The sequence below is a fragment of the Notamacropus eugenii genome, chromosome 3, assembly GCF_028372415.1.
Source record: "Notamacropus eugenii isolate mMacEug1 chromosome 3, mMacEug1.pri_v2, whole genome shotgun sequence".
Classification (NCBI taxonomy): Eukaryota; Metazoa; Chordata; class Mammalia; order Diprotodontia; family Macropodidae; genus Notamacropus; species Notamacropus eugenii.
Genome location: NC_092874.1, coordinates 209,705,192 through 209,722,625, shown reverse-complemented (window position 1 = coordinate 209,722,625; position 17,434 = coordinate 209,705,192). Strand labels below are relative to the sequence as shown.

At 41.1% G+C, this 17,434-nt stretch overlaps 2 protein-coding genes across 3 annotated transcripts in view; one reads left to right on the top strand and one right to left on the bottom strand.

The window, feature by feature from the left end:
- FBH1 (F-box DNA helicase 1) overlaps window positions 1–4,934 on the bottom strand; it is an 86,405-nt gene extending 81,471 nt beyond the window's left edge. The window contains exon 1 of one of the 2 annotated variants that reach the window (XM_072654230.1): window positions 4,862–4,934. In XM_072654230.1, the coding sequence (XP_072510331.1) occupies window position 4,862 (1 nt within the window). In that variant the 5' untranslated portion in view covers window positions 4,863–4,934. Of the gene's footprint in view, window positions 1–4,851 lie in introns of both variants that reach the window. The other variant, XM_072654231.1, reaches the window with a different exon arrangement.
- Window positions 4,935–5,934: 1,000 nt separating this feature from the next.
- The window catches only part of ANKRD16 (ankyrin repeat domain 16), a 49,662-nt gene continuing 38,162 nt past the window's right edge, over window positions 5,935–17,434 (top strand). The window contains exons 1-2 of the mRNA XM_072654229.1: window positions 5,935–7,062; window positions 16,336–16,556. Of these exons, the coding sequence (XP_072510330.1) occupies window positions 6,704–7,062; window positions 16,336–16,556 (580 nt within the window). The 5' untranslated portion in view covers window positions 5,935–6,703. The remainder of the gene's footprint in view (window positions 7,063–16,335; window positions 16,557–17,434) is intronic.

The following is a 17,434-nucleotide window of genomic DNA, read 5'->3' as shown; positions in this document are numbered from 1 at the left end:
GACACATATTGTCTGAAGCCAGGTTTGAACTCATGTCCTCCTGACTGGCACTCTAGAGATGACACTCTATCACTGGGCCACCTAGCTGCTACTGCACATGTACAATCTTTATTAAATTGCTTGTTTTCTCAAGATGGGAGGAAGGGGAAAGAGAATTTGGGACTCAAAATTTTAAAAAATTTATGTTAAAAATTGTTCTAACATGTAACTGAGGAAAATTTTTTTAAAAGAACAAAATATACTTTTAAGAGAATGTTCAAAATTCCTTCATGAACCCAGTATACAATTTACTGTTCTTGGCCATACCCCATGCTTTCCTGCCTTTGATTATCCTATTTCCTAGAATGGTATGCCTTCCTCCCCACTTACTCCCCTGAAAAAAAAAAACAACTCAACTTAGGCTTTCAAATTCCCAGCCTAACCTTCAAGACCCAACTCAAACTTGACTAACATGAATCATCCCTTCCCTGAACCCATAAGCAAAAATCAATTTCTCCCTCACATAATTTCCAAAGCATTTTGTACTTTTTACTTAACTTTCAAATTCTACCTTCCATTAGTTATTTGTATACATGTCATTTTTTAAACCAGATTTCAAACTACTTGAAGGCACGATCTGTATAGAATAATAAAGTTTTAAAATGTTAAAATTGGAATGGACTTTAAAAGATCAATTTTAAATCCTTTTATTTATATATAAGAAAAATGTGTCCCAAAGCAATTAAGTGACATAACAATGTCACCTGGCCAGTAAGTGTCAGATACAGATCTAGTATGCAGATTTTCATGCCCCTTTGTTCAGAGTTTCACCATGTTCTGTTTTATTAGTAGTGGCGAACCTGACATGGTGGATCAGTTAGTTTCAATGCCAAGAAGTCAAGTCTCATCATTGCCACACGCTGGTCATATAGCTTTAAGTATGTCATTTATCCTTTTGGTATTCTGGGCAATTCTCTAAGACTCTAAGTTGCAGAGACTGTATTGGTAGATGTTTTCTCATCTGGGAATTCCTAGTATCAATGAAATCACAAGTCTAGTCCTTAATTCCCTATCCCAATGTTACTGCTAGCAATAATAACACTACTTCACATTTATATGGCATTTTAAAGTTTTATCATCTTTGCATCTCTCCTAGTGCTGAGAAGAGTACTCATAGCTGATGCTCAAAAAATATTTATTAAATTGACACAATTAACATATTTGGATAAATTAATTTAACAGATTAGCTAGTTGTCCTAGAAAGCAGAAAACAGTTCATTAAGGAGGATATATACACAAGTCAATAAAATTTTGATGGGAGAAGAAAGGGATGGGGGTTTGAATCTAGAGTACAAGGAAATACTGCTCAAGGACCAGGTCCAGATCAGATGTCAGAAGGTGGGACTTCTAAGTATTATGAAGAAACAACACGTGAGGATGGAGACTATTGAAAAACTTTATGAAAATTCTGTGGCAATGGAAGAACTAGACTGGGAGGATGGAGTCCCAACTCTGTCACTGCGATCTTAGTCAAGTCATCTCCCCTCTGAGTTTCTTTGTCTACAAAATTCCAAAATTAGATTGCTGTTGTTCAGTTATTTCTGACTTTCCGTGAACCTATTTGGGGTTTTCTTGGCAAAGATACTGCAAAGGTTCTCCAGCTGATTTCATGAATCAGGAATTTCAGCCAACAAAGCTCAGTGACTTGCCTAGGGTCACAAAGCTAGTATCTGAAGCCAAATTTGAAGTTAGGAAGATGCCCAAAAAATTAGATTAGATGATCTCAAAAGTCTCATTCAAAAAATCCTTATGATTACCAACTTTACAGTGACTCTTTAAAATGGCAGCAATAGTAATAACCTATTTACTTACATACGTACTATCCTGTTTGCTCCTCATAAATTTGTGAAGTAAACAGGGCAGGCTATAATTTTCTCCTTTTCTACACATAGTCTAAGACAGAAGTAAATACCACGGTGACACAGCTAGTTGTCGGTGCAGCCTAGCTCTCCTAGAGCAGTCCTTTCATTGCTCCTACACCAGCTCTCCCTCAATTATCCCCTCTACACAGATGATAGTTAGCGTTTACATAGTACTTTAAGAGTTCTACATGTTATTTCGTGTGACCCTCACAAACACCCTGTAAGGCTGGGGCAATTATCTTCATTTTACAGATGAGAAAACTAAGGCTCAAATGAAGTGACTTGATCAGGGTCACAAAGCTTATAAATTATCTGAGGTGCAATTTGAATTCAGATCTTCCCTGCTCCAAATCCAGGATTCATATTCTCTTTACCACCTAGCAATGATTCCTGAATCTACTTCATCCAGCCACAGTTTCTCTTCTCCTGAGCATTATCAGCCCTCCCTCACTCAAAACAAAGTCATGTGCAAGTCATGTCATTATTTCTCTGACGGCATGGTCTTCTTCGGCAACAAAGGACAAATACACATCAACTACCTACTGGACATTTTGAACTAGATGTTTCATAGGAATAATGAACTCAGCATATGTAAAAGAGAACTCAGTATCTTACCCCTCCCTCCTAAACTCATCCTTCTTAAAAACTTCCAATTCCTGTGGAGGGCTCTATCACCATTACACCACCTAGGTTTCCCTCACTTCCTCAACCCATGTAGCTCAATCAGTTGTCAAATCTTCTATCTCCACAATACCTCCTGGAAAAGTCCCTAATTTTCTACTTATACTAGCTAGACTGGCTTTTTTGTTCCAAAAAAGCACACAATTCTTCCTTTGTGCCTTTGTATTGTTTCCCATGTCTAGAATGCTCTCCTTCACTTCGAACTCTTAGTATACCTTCCTTCAAGATTCAGCTCAATTGTTACCTTCTGCACAAGGCCTTGCCTTCTGCACAAGGCCTTTCCTCTTCTCCCATCTTGGCTGCTAGTTCTTTTCCCTTCAAATATTACTTTCCTTCTACACAGGCAAAAAGCATTTATTAAGCACCTATTATGCGCCAGGCACTCTAATAAATGCTGAGGGTACCCTTGACAAGCTTACATTTTAATGAGGAAAAAACATACATAAAGGTGAATCCTAAAAAGAGGGAAGGGGAGGTACCCAATGGGGGCATGGTGGCTAAATACAGAGAAGGTGGGATGGTTGATCTGGACCTTCTCCCAAAATGGGAGTTTGAGGAAAAACTCACCTACCGGTGTATGTGTTTACGTGTGAGCGTACATGCTGTCTCTCCCATTAGAATATGGGAGAAGTAAAATATAAGAGAATGGTACATATATCTACATATACTAAAATTAGTATATACATATATGCATATATATGTATATATACACATACTTGGAACATAAGAGAATTAGAATATAAACTCCTTGAGGTCAGAGGCTGTTTTTACTTTTCTTTTGTACCCCCAGTACTTATTACAGTGCCTAGTACACAGTTACATGCTCAATACAAGCCTGTGATTGCCAGATATGACATGGAGGGCAGGACAGAAGAGAAGGTAAGATGTGATAGAAGAGACAGAAGCTTAACTAGGTAAGAATGGATGTTAACAGGCAGAGTTGGAGTTAAAGTCCTTCCTGGAAGTAGGGATTCAGAATGGTACCGAAGGTACAATGGGGAGGGGATAAGAAAAGTGAGTAAGTCCAGGAAAGGGACTATCTTGAACACCAAACCAAACTAAGTCCTGGAAAGATAAGTTTTCACCATTTAATCAGCTTCCAATGTCATGCTGAAGCATTTGTATTCTATTCTGTAAGCAATTAATGAAGGTTTTTGAAAAGGGAAGGAAGCAAAGTAGTTATGTTTTGTTTTTACTAAGATGATAAAAAGGGAAAAAAATATCCAGCCCTGGCTCACAATGTGGAAACTGCAAAACCGAACTCGGGCCTCTCCCAATCTTATTTCACCCAATCTCTATCTAATTCTGAGAAATTACTATTTGTGGAGGGTGCCTCCTGGACCACAGCAACTTACTCTCAAGTGCCTTCTCTCTCTCCCTCCCTCCCTTCCCTCCTCCTCCATCTCCATCATCTTCTCTCTCCTCATCTCCTTCCTCTCTCTCTCTCTCTCTCTCTCTCTCTCTCTCTCTCTCTCTCTCTCTCTCTCTCTCTCTCTCTCTCTCTCAATAAGAAACGGAGATGGAGAAATGGCAGCTGTGAGAAACCCCTCAGAGTAGGGAGAGCAGCAGCGCAGCCGGAAGACACCACCACAACGAAAAGGAAAGCACGGCTACTCAGACACCAGAAGATGGTGGGGTTCGGTCTCCTGGTCCATGCAGCTCCTCCCGGCTGTGTTTTTGCATTGCCAGGCACACGTCAGCCAGTCTCATCCCGCGCTGCCCTCAGTCCCGGCGGCCTCCCCACCTGCTCCTACAGCCCCGCCCAGCTGGCCATCCCCGGGGTCTCGGCCTACCAACTGGCGTTTTCCCTCCCAGCCGTGCCCCACAAGAGTCCTCCTCCCACCTCCTCCCCACCCGCTTAGTCTTTCCCCAATAGAACGAAAGCTCCTTGAGGGCAAAGATTTTTCTTTTGGCTCGAGTACGTATTCCGCGAAGTCCAGGACATTCTAAAAGCTCCGTAAAAGCTTTCCACCCCTCCACCTCTTCTCTAGTCTTCCGTAGAATCACAGAATGTTAAGAGCTGAAAGGGGCTTTCTTTCCTTTGAGATCTAATCCAAGCCCCTCATTTTACGGAGGAGGAAACAGGCCAGGGAAGGAACATGACTCTTCTAAGGTCACACAGCCCGTGGAAATAAACAAACGCATCCGTGGGATCAGAAACCGGCGGTCGTAGTTCAGCTTCTAAATCTGCCAAACAGGCGCGGGCTTGGCCATCCCCTCCACCTCTTTCCCCAGTCCCAGTCCCCGCCCGCACCCGCAAAGCACCCACTCTCACGGACTTGGGCATTTCAGTGTGGCTGCTCCCGCCGCGCAGATGCCGCCTCCTCCTCCTCTGCCAACAGCCCCGCCCCTCCCCCCCTTCCGGCCTTTTTTTCCCTTCCGGCCTTTTCCTCTTCCGGCCTTTTTTCCCCCTTCCGGCCTTTTCCCCCTTCCGCCCCTTCGATCCTTCCGCTCCTTCCGGCTTGGTCCCAAACTTCCCAAAACGCTACATCACAAAGTAGGACTCGGATTTCCTGTGACTTCCTCCCTTAAATCCCACCCCCTCATCTCCAGCCGATGCAATTACGACGACCACCACATCAAACCCATACGCGCACAACCAACAAACAAAAAACACTCCACCATGGAATTAATTGACTGCCCTCTCGACCAATAGAAATGCCGATGCAGACTGCCACCCAATGACAAGCCTCGGCTCTTCCTCTTATTTCTTATTCATTCTGATCTTAGAGACAAAAGAGAATTTTCTCGGGTTCTCTACTTTGGCGGAAGGAGGAGAACTGCTTTACAGTCTTAGACCAGGTGGATCGTAGTATCTTAGGTCTAGACCTGGAAGGGACCTCAGAGGCAAGCAACCCTCTTGTCTTACAGATGAGAAAACAAGTACAGAAAAGCTGTCACTTGCCAATGGTCAGTCAACAAGCATTTATTAAGAGCCTGCTATATGCCAGTGGTGCCAAATTCTGGGGGGGAAGGCAAAAAAGTAAAGATAAAAATAAAAAAAATCCTGGCTCTAGGGGCTCACTGACTAAAGTGATGGGGGGAGGGAGGTGTCGCTCAGCTAGTACGTGTATGAGGCAGGATTTGAAGCCAGGTATATCTGACTCCACTGAGAGCTAAGGGAGTAGATCTTACTTTTAGTGTGGGAGGGATGCTTAGAGATCATCCAATCCTTGCATTTCACAGATGAGGAAATTAGGGTTCAAAGTTGGTACCAGAAGAATGGATATCAAATTCCATTCAAAAGGAATTTAGTAAATTATTGCTTAGGATTGAGAATGCCAGACTGGCAATGAAGAAGATCTAAGTTTAAACCTTGAATCCTTTGATACATTGTTATCTGGCACTTAATGAATATCAGTAGTAGCTCCTTCTCCCGAGACCATAGAAAAATCCAAAAATACACGGCGTAAAGGCATAGAATTTTTTTTTTAATTTCCAGTTCCACATTCTCTCACTCCCTCCACCCTGTCTCCTCTCTTCCCCACCCACTGAGAAGGAAAGAAAATACGCTGCCCATTCTACACATACACTCCTAAAGTACAGAACTCTGACTCCAGTCAAGTCTGTTAGTTCCTCCCCCAGCATCATTTGCATCATCTATAAAATCAGGAGGTTGGCCTAAAAGACCTTGGAGGTCTCTTCCTCTCTCGATCTAGGATGCTACGAATTCTGTCCCATCCTTGCTCACTCCCGATGACATACACCTGTCCACGCTGATGTACTCGCACACATTCCCTGCGAGGCGTCCCTTTAATGCCATTTTAAACTTTGACACATCCCGGGAAACAGAGGCGGCTGGGAGGAGTAGGAGGAGTCTGAGCGCTCCTAGAATGAAACCCCGTTAAGTCCCAGCCCCGGCTCCCAGAAACCGCCTTCAGGGAGCGATGGTTCCGGCCAAAGTCCTGCGATAACGGGCGCAGAAGGAAGGAAGGGCCTCGAGCCCCGCGCTCCCTCCTTTCGTACTCCCTGGGCTCCGCCAGAGGACTTGCGGAGGAGGCTCGCAGGCCGCGAGGCGGCGCCTCAGGCTGGGGAGGCCGCCCGGACTCCCTCCCCTCCCCCTCCGCTAGCGCCGCGCGCCCCTGGGGAGCCTCCCACGGAGTCCAAGCGGCGGCTCTCTCATGGCCCTCCGCCGGCGCGTGGAGGAAGCCCAGCTGCAGGAACGGCTCTTCAGGCTGATCCAGGAGGGGCAGCTCAGGCCCTTGCAGGAGGAACTTGGGAGAGCGGAGCACGGCCGCAGCTGGCACGTGAAGAACGCGTGCCCGGGCAGGGGAGGTGACACCCTCCTACATTCTGCGGCCCGGCACGGGCATCGGGACATCCTAGCCTACCTGGTGGAAGCGTGGGAGCTGGACATCGAGGCCCCTAACCGGGACTACAAGCGACCGCTGCATGAGGCGGCCTCCCTGGGACACCGGGACTGTGTGCTGTACCTGCTGAAAAGAGGGGCGACTGTGGACTGCCTGAAGAAGGGGGACTGGTAGGTGAGAAGGGTCTGGAGGTGTCCGTAGGCGAAGCCCTGCCTGAAGACAGGCTATGGCTTCTGTCTCCCTGAACTGCTGGCTCATCGTTCAGTCGAGCATCCCGCCCCCAACAACCTTTTCCAAAAATGCAGTAGACAGGGCAAGTAAACGACTGCTTCTGGAGTGCCTGCTGTGCGTCTTGTGCAGGCAGAGTTAACGGAGAAGTGAAAGAAAAATGTAAAACGTTTCCCTTATCCTTAAAGAGTCCAACATCTGGCGTTCAAAGAACATAACGTAGTAGTGAGAGTAATTGACATGCCTGTAGTCCTTCATCTCCTTCACCTCTTAACAACAAGGTACCCCAGATACTTTGATAGGTACTACAAGTGTTGTTCTGTTTTACAGATGAGATCTCTGTTCAAATGCCATCTTATCAGATGATCCAGGGTAAGTCATCTAGCCTTCAGACCCCTCAGTTGCCTTATATGTAAAATGTAGATAATAATACTCGTGCTGTCTAAGTCTTCAAGTTATTGTGAGGAAAGCACATTGCAAACCTTAGAGCACTACGTGCATGTAAATTCTCGGCTTTTTTGGTTGGATAATCACCTTATTAACTGGATTTATTTTTCTAATTTACATTTTACCATTACAATTACAATTTACATTTTCTGACTTTGCCATTTTTCCCTACCAAGTTTTGTGAGACTGGTTCATTCCCCCACCCACTGTGCTGGGTCTGCAAACCTCTGTTGAGAAATCCTTGCCTTCCAGGATTATTTTTCATGTTATGAATCAGAGATATAAACAATAGACAGTTGGAATGATAAACTAAATACCAGCCCAGATCCTATAAAATGGAAGCACTCCTATAACAGAAGTGTTGAAATATTACACTAATTTTGGTAGGCATAATTTATTCTTTCCATCTCTAAATCTCTAGATTTTATGAATGAAATAGAGTGGCATAGAAAATAAAGAACTGGCCTTGGAACCATACATACTTAACTGTATGACTGAGTAAGTCCTTAAATCTTTAGGTGTTCAAGGCAACTGTCTTAGGAATATTAACTGACAAACAAAATGCTGACCTGTATAGAAGAGTATGCTAACAGGAAAAGCTACCAGAGACCCTCACCATGTGGGCTGGGCTAGTTCTTTTCCTTAAAAAGGTATTGAAACTGTCATGAAGACTTAAATGGCTTAAGGGCTAAAGGCCAAGGTTACATACCTAACTCCCTGGTCACTTAAATACAAAAATCTACAAAGACCTTCAGCCCCACTCTGATGCTAGGTCTGTTGCGGGACAAATCAACCAAAGTATCTTCTGTGCATATCCTTGTTGGATGCACTTTTTCCTGCCATGACCAAATAAACTGTCTTTTGTAACTGTTGAATGACTTACAAATGTCTCATTTTGTTCCAGTATTGGACCTAAACTATCAAGGGATTAGCCTGAGTCAGGTGAAGCCCACCACAAAGTGGCTACCTCATATCAATGAAATTACAGATCACTGTAATGCATAACATTTCAGGACAATCAAACAGTGCAACACACATTTTTAAAAAATTGCTATGTACCAGGCACTCTCTGGAGATACACACACACACACACACACACACACACACACACACACAAGAAATGATACCTTCTGTTAATGAGCTTACAGTCTGTTGAGAGAGACAACATGTAAATATCTAAATACAGAATGGACACAATGGAGATACGGCCACAGTACATAGGGAGGACTGTGACAGTATGGAGAGTGATGTTGGAGCCTCCTTGGAAGGACATGAGGGATTCTATGAGGCGAAGGTGAGAAAGGCACCATTTGTGAGAGAGAAGGCCAATTTGCTTGGACCATGGAGTGCAGGAATGGAAGGAGTACATAACAAGGCTGGAGAGATCAGTATGGGTCAAGTTGTAAATAGCTTTAAATCCCAAACAGAAGAGTTTACATTTGATTCTAGAAGTAATAGGTAGTCCCTGGAGTTTATTGAATAGGAGAGTGACATAGTCAGATCTACACTTAAGGAATATAATTTTGGAAGTTACATAATAGTGGTGATAGACTTGAAGCAGTGATACTAATTAGGTAGCCATTATATTAGCTCAGGTGAAAGGTAATAAGGTCCTAAAACTAATATGGTGACTATTAATATAAAGAAGGAATTGGATAGGGAGATATGATGGAAAGACAAATGTCAAAATTTAATAATAGATTGAATGTGGGGTGAAAGTGAGGAGTCAAGGATTATACTCAGGTTACAAAGGTGGAATACTGGAACAATGGTGATGCTCTTGATAGAAATAGGTTCAGGGGAGGTAAGAATTCTAGAGAGATATGAGTTCTTTTTTGATCTTGTTGAGTTTGAGATGCTTACAGGACATCCAGTATGATGTGTCCAATAGGCAGTTGGAGTTTTAAGACTGGAGTTCAGGAAAAAAATAGAGATCTGAAAATCATCTTCATAAGGATGATAAATTAGCAAACCCATGGAAGCTGATGAAGTCAAAGAAAATATATAGAAAAAAGAAAAGTGGACCCAGGACCAAGTATTGGGAATAACCACAGATAGGAAAAATAATGTAGATGATGAGCAAGCAAAAAAAAATTACGAAAGAGTGGTCAGGCAGATTAAAAAAATGAACCCGGAGAGAGTACTATCACAAAAACCAAGAAAGGATTGAATGCCCAGGAGGAGTGGGTGATCAACTTATTCACTTTTTTGTATAACATAGTAAGATACAAAAACTGTTTTAAATTCTACAAGGGAAAGGAATTTCTAGCACACTACAAAATTAAAGGGTTTTTTTTTTGTTTTGGTTTGGTTTTTTTGGTCCTATGCAGCAGAGAGGTCAAGAAGGATGAGGACTGAGAAAAGATCACAAGTCTGGCAACTTGGAAATCCTTGGTAACTTTCAAGAGAACATTTTCAGGTGAATGAGTAAAAATACAGATGGCAAAAGGATGAGAAATAGAAGGAAAGGAAGTGGAGACAACGAGTATAGTTAACTTTTCCTAAGAGTTTGGTTGTAAAAGGAAGGAGAGATAAAAGATGATAACTTGTGGGATCTTACCAAGTTTTGTGAGACTGGTTCACTCTAGCACCCACTGTGCCATGTCTGTGAACTTCTGTTGAGAAATCCTTGCCTTCCAGGATCAAGTGAAGGGTTTTTTTATGGATGGAGGAGATTTCCTGGGCTGGGCCTGACTCAGGTGGTTGACTAGATGTAAACTATCTAAAAGTGGAAGAAAATGAAGCACCTGTAATTTATGAGTTAACAAAAGAAAGATCCATCACTTGCTTACTTTATATGTCCCCAGAGTAGTGTCTGAAGAGTTGGTTGTTGTCCTTTGTTCTCCAAGAGGACTTAAATGACATCACTATGCTAGAGTCAAGTTTTAGTGTGCCTGACTGTGGTTGATCAAACCAATAGGAGCTTGGAATGTTCTACCACAGGTCGGGCACAAATAGTCCGTGTGAACATTTGAGGTAGATTCTACACATCTTGCATTTTTTTTTTAGCGGTTTCAATTCTGCTTTACTCATAGAGCACAGCACCTTCTCTGGTGTAGACACCCCAGGCTGAGCAGTCATGTGCTAGTGACTTCCATGTCACACAATCAGTTTCAATGTTCTTGAGACTTTCAGAATGTCCTTGTATCGCTTCTTCTGACCACTATGTGAATGCTTGCCCTGTGAGTTCCTCTGTCTTTGTGGCAAATGTTCATTTTGCATTCGAACAACATGGCCAGATCATTGAAGGTGCACTCTCTGAAGCAGAGTTTGAATGCTTGGCAGTTTAGTTCAAGAAAGGACCTCAGTGTCTGATATCTTATCCAGCCAGGTGATCTTCAAAATCTTAAGGCAATTCAAATGGAAGTGATTCAGTTTCCTGACATGGCACTAGTATAATGTCCACATTTCATAGGCATACAACAATGAGATCAGTACAGTGACTCTGTAGACTTTCAGTTTGGTAGTCAATCTAATACCTCTTCTCTTCCATACTTTCCTTCAGAGCCTTCCAAACACTGAGCTAGCTCTGGCAATGTGTGTGTCAACCTTGTTATCATCGTGTGCACCCCTGGAAAGTACACTACCAGTGAGTGAACTTATCCACAGTATTCAAAACTTCTCCATTTGGTGTAATGGATGGTTCTATATATGAATAGTGTGGTGATGGCTAATGGAGCACCTGTGTTTTCTTGGTGTTAATGGTTAGGCCAAAATTAGCACTAGCAGCAGAGAATTGACCTATACTTCATTGCATCTCTGCTTCAGAGGCTGCATTGAGTACACAATCATCTGAAAAGAGAAAATCATGCACCAATACTCCCTCTACTTTGGTCTTGGCTTGTAGCCTTTTCAATTTGAAGAATTTACTATCAGTGTGGTAGCCGACCTTGATGCCATGTTCATCTTCATTGAAAGCATTTGACAAATGGCCAAAAACATCATGCTGTAAAAAGCATGGGAGTAAGTACACAGACGTGTTTAATTCCATTGGTTACTAGGAAAGCACGAGGGCATTGTCCATTATCCAGAACCCACACAAGCATGCCATCATAAAAGTGACATACGATACTAATGAACTTCTCTGGGCAACCAGATTTTGACATAATTTTCCATAAGCCCTCATTACTGTCAGTATCAAAGGCTTTGGTCAGATCTACAAATGTTGTGTACAGACCTCTGTTTTGCTCCTGGCATTTCTCCTGGAGTTGTCGAGAAGCAAAACTCATATCAATCATTCCTTGGTCCTTTTTGAAGCCACATTGGCTCTCAGGTAGGTGATATTAGCATGTAAGCAGGAAACCCTAGAATTTTGTACTCAGTGTCTGTCTTCAAAGTTACAGCTGTTATAACAGGTGGTCAGCCCCAAGACAGCCTTTCTGCTAAAAGAAAATATTTTCTGATTTCTTCTGTAGAAATTTTTACTTTCAGTGATCATGAAGGAGAATTTAAGAAACTTAATTGTCCAGTGATTGGTGCTTCAGTGGACTCCTGCTTCTGTCACCTTGCATGGGTCAACTGACCCAAGAAGCAAGAGAGACTAGGAACCTAGAATTCATAGATGTCTAACCCCAAACATACTATTGCTCAGATACATGATGGCTTAAAGATAGATAAGGAAGTATTCTAGCATCTCTTCATCATTAACATAAAGGTAATCCTTTGCCAAATCTCTATTAGTGATCTTCCTGGTGGCTGCTCTACAAATGAGATGCTTTATTTAGTTCAGGTTTTCCAGTTCAAAGACAAGTATTATGAAGTGTGACAAGCTAGCTTGAATAGTGGGAGTGGCATAATCAAGCTTGATATCCAAAGGAGTAAGAACTATTTATTTAAGTAGAAGTAGGCTGCTCTGTGCTAGACACTCCAGTGGCGCATACCTCGTTTGCCATCTTGACTTAAATTCTTGTTAGCTTTATTATACTTTAAACTCCAAGGCTTTAGACTAAGCCACATTGTTATGTAGCTTTTGAAGTCCTTTCCTTATGGAGATTGAAGGAGACCATTCCTTTCTCAGGGTAGCAGTCTGATGGACAGGTTAAAGTTGTTATGTGTCTTTCTTCTCTAATGACCAAATACTATGTCAATAATATTTTACCATAGTAAAACACTGGGTTTCAAGACCACCTGGCCTTTTTATAGCTATTAAACTTGATCTGAAAAAACCAAGCACAAAGAGGTTTACTTAGCCATAGGAGAAGGACATTTAGAATAGGAGAGGAATGTTGGAATATCTAGAATATGGCTTTGATTCAGCAGAATACAATTCTCCATTGCCTGTATTGGGGATTCTTCTAGTTAGTGGTCAGAAGCCCTAAGGGAGGACTTCTAGCCCAGGCTGTTTTATACCTAAATGACCAGGAACGTAAGTCAATTGCATGTACTTTAGTTCTCTGAATCAACTAAATCTTGAAGACAGTTTCAATATCTTTAAAGAAGACCTAGCCTAATTTGTAGGAGTGGGCGGGCTTTAGGATATTGTTTCCACCACAGAATCAGTAGGTTGAGAGAGATTGAAGATTAGAAAGAGAGGGAATATAATTGAGGGAGGGAGGGGATGGACTCAAGGGCACTTGTACAATGGTTGACCTTGGAAAGGAGAGGAACCACCTCATCATCAGACACTGAAGGAGCAAAGAGTGGTGGATAATGTTAATGATGTTCTGGGATAAAGAAGAGAGAAGTGAAAATTCACTGAATATGGCTTTGATTTTATCAGTAAAGCAGGTGAGGAGGTTCACAACTAGCAGGGTGGTCAGAGGAAAAGATGAGGGAGGCTTGAGAAGAGAAAGTTTGGAACAGTTTCTATGAGGAACAGGGTAAGGAATCAGTTAGATGGAGTAAAAGTATTACCTTGCTTCAGAGAGGGCCAGTTGAGACTGAATGACAAATTTGGAGGGAGTCAGTCAGCACAATCAAGTAACTTCATGCAAGGGGAGGTGGGGGGAGAGGAGAAGAGAAGTAATTTCAATAATATGGTTAATTTTACCCATCATTGCACTAAATGAGATATGAATCTCCTGTTCCTTTAGTCTCAGTTCTTGTTCCTCATACAGTGTGAACATCTCATCAAGCTAAGTGTAATTCTAGAATCTTCTCTTCATCATACTCACAGACAGTTTATTCAACCAGTAGAGTCACTGCATTAAAATAAACATAGGCAAACAGTAGAAGTAGCAATGGCTTAATTTTCCCCTATGGGCACTATGTTCATTCTTTACTCTGTAGTTTCAATCACACTTTTCTTTCCTTCTAAGACACCTTCTCCATTCTCTCTAGCTATCTAGTTTATTTTTAAGTCCTGCCTCCCCTTTGAAGCTTTCTCTAAGGATTCTAGGCCACATTGATTTCTTCTAATTTCCTTTGCCTTTATTTATCTGTGTTGCACAATTTTTACCTTTGTAAGAAGCAATGAATCAGAATTCAATTGTGGAAAGATATTTAAAGATCATCCAATCCATCCTCTTCATTTTACATGTAAGGCAGCTGAGGCCAAAAAGGTGAAATACCCATACCTAAGTTCATAAAAGCTAACATAAATCTCTTTGCTTATAGGTAGGTGTTCATTCTATTGCACAACACTGCTTCCATGTTATGTATTGTCTTGGTATCTACTTGCTTGTGCTATACAATTAAATGCTTTATTCTGTACTCATATTACTGATGTGGTCTATTATGTTTATGCTTTTTCCCTAATTTTAAAGCAACCCAGAATTTTTGGTATAAATCCAACTTGGTCAGCATATATTTTTGTGGAATGTTACTATAGCTTGTTTGCTCATATTTCACTGAAAATTTTCACATCACAGAAGGAATTTGGAAGGGTCCCTTTTTCTACATTTGCTAACAGTTTATGTAATACTACAATTAATTTTCTTTAATATTGGATAGAAGCAGCTTATAAATCCATTTGGTCCTTCAATATTTTCCTTGGGAGTTCCTTCATGACATGTTCAATATATTTTTTTTGAGTTTACATTTAGTTCTCTATTTCTTATTCTGTTAATCTTGACATTTCATACTTTTGTAAGTATTTGTCCATTTAATTGGTGAGTATTGGCATGTAATTGAGCAAAAATAGTTTCTAATACTTTGCTTTATTTCTTTGTCATAAATTTTCTTTTCCCACTTGTATTATTGGTAATTTGATTTTTCTTTTTTCTTGATCAAATTGGCAAATTGTTTATATTATTTGTTTGTTTTTTATTTTGATTTTTTAAACTAGTTCTTATTTTTATTTATTCATTGGAGATGTTTACTTTAGTTTTGTTGACATTTTCTTTAATTTTTCAAGATTTTCTGTTTTGGCATTTAATTGAGGGGTTTTTTAATTTCTTGATTTTCTAGAGTTTTGTTTGTTTGTTTCATTGTTTAATTATGTTCCCACTTCACTAACTGGATATTTCTCACTTTGATCAAAATGTTTAGAGATATAAATTTTCCTTTTGGTACTGCTTTAGATGCATCTCACACATTTTAGTATGTTGTGATTTGTTCACTGATCCACCAATTCTTTAGGATTATTTACTTTTTTACTAATTTGTAATTCTTTTTCAATAACCTTTATTTAATATAATTTCATTATATTATGGTCAGGATGGGTTTAATATTTCTGCTTTTCTGCATTTGATCATGAAATTTTTATGTCCTAAGAGATAGTCAGTTTTTATGTCTTGTAGTTCTGTGAAATGTATCTATTCCTTTCTATTCCCATTCAATAGTCACTCCAGTTCCTTATTTTAACTCTTTGTGGATCTTTATATTTCAGATATGTTTTATGTAAACAGCATTTTAATGGAGCCTGCTTTCTAACTCATTCTACTCTTTTCTTCCAATTTTATGGTTGCATTCATTCACATTTATGATGCTTTAATGTGTATTTTCCTTTATTCTATTTTCTTATACTTTTTCTCTTTGGTCTGTGTGCCCAAAACAGAAGGTGGTGAGAAAGGAGTGTGTTCAGCACTAGCACACACTTTAGGCTGCAGACTCAGCCCCATCTGTACTGGAAGGTTTTGATACTGTGCTCTGGGGTCAGAGAGAATTAGCTTAGATTTTCCCCTGTTCCTACTGTATGCCTCATTACACAGCTTCAGGCCCCAAACAAATCTGGGATCTGAAAGGTCCTGTACTGGACCTTCCTACCTAGGCCCCCTCTCCAGCACATGCACAGTATACTACCTGTCTTCTTATTCTGAAGGGGGCTTACTATAATTTGTCCTTAAATTTCCCACTCATCACTTGGTCCAGTGCTTTTCTTCATTCTTTCTTGGAGTAAGTATGGGAAAAAGTTGAGCTATACTATTGTCTTACTCCTTCATCTTTGTCTCTTTCCTGTATTCCTGTACTCATGGATTGCTTCTTATATGTCTCCTATATTACAAGTTGTTTGAGGGCAAGAGCTATCTTGTTTCATGTTTCTGGTATTTCTTTTACCTTGCTAGAGCCTCAATATAGTATTACTGTTGCTATCAACTACCCTCTGTTATCTCTGTCCCTAGATTAGTACTATTGAGGAGTACAGAAGCATATTGCCTAAGTTCTACATCACGCTCTTGTCCCTCCTATACATCACAGTCCTTTCTCCCCTTGTTATTTTCCCAAACTCTACAAAACAGGTAGAGAAGCTGCTAAGAGAGGCCAGAGACTTTTACTGTACTATCTCTTAGCTCTTTGATCCCTCTAGTTTCTTGTATTAGTAGAAAGAATGTAAATATCAGGCAATTGTCAATTCTTTAGCCTGAGAAGTTTCTCCTTACTGGCCTTAGGACTCCTCTAATGATGGCTTGCACCAGGAAAAACTTGGAAGTGATCCAGGATCTTGTGGAGCATGGGGCCAATCCAGTCCTGAAGAACAAGGATGGCTGGAACAGCTTTCATATTGCCAGTCGAGAGGGTGACCCTGCGATCCTCCACTACTTGCTTACTGTTTCCCCAGCTGTCTGGCAGACAGAGAGCAAAATCAGAAGAACACCTCTACACACTGCAGGTATGGACTCTGGGCTTTTCAGAGTATTGGATTTGAAGTTAAAAGATGGAAGTTCACATCCTGTTGCTGCTACCTGCTTCCTGTATGACCTTAGCCAAATCACGTAACCTTTCAGTTTGCTCCTATGTAAAGAGAAGATTGGGCCAGATTATCTCTAAGGTCCTTTCCATATCTAATATTTAGAGATCTTTAATTATAGGGCGATACACATGTTGGATTTGACTACTATTTTTTGCAGGCTGGGTTAATTAACATAATTGTAGTGCCACATGCCCAGTGCTAGATAAGATATTGAAATGAGATATGGACCCTCCTTTCATGAGGCATAGAACCCAATGGGGGCAGTAATCTCTCTCTCTCTCTCTCTCTCTCTCTCTCTCTCTCTCTCTCACACACACACACACACACACACACACACACACACACACACACATCATTCTTTCTTGGAGTAAGTATGGGAAAAAGTTGAGCTGTACTGTTTTGTCTTACTCCTTCATCTTTGTCTCTTTCCTGTACTCACCAACTGCACAAATAGCTACACCATAAAAAAAAGACATCTTCATCCCTGTCAAATCCACTAACCACATAGTCCCCCAAGCTCTATCCTGGGGACCTCTTCTCTTTTCCCTCTATATTATTTCACTTGATGATATCATCAGCTCCAGTGGGTTCAATTATCATCTCTATGAAGCTGATTCTCAGATAGCCCTAACCTCTCCCAACCTCCAGTCTCATATGTCTAACTATAGAATGAGGTATTTGAAAAGCACTTAGCACAGTGCCTGGCACCTAGCAGATGCTATAGAAATGCTTATTCCCTTTCCCCTCTGCTCCCCACCCCAACATTAGATATCTCAAACTAGATATCCTATAGATAT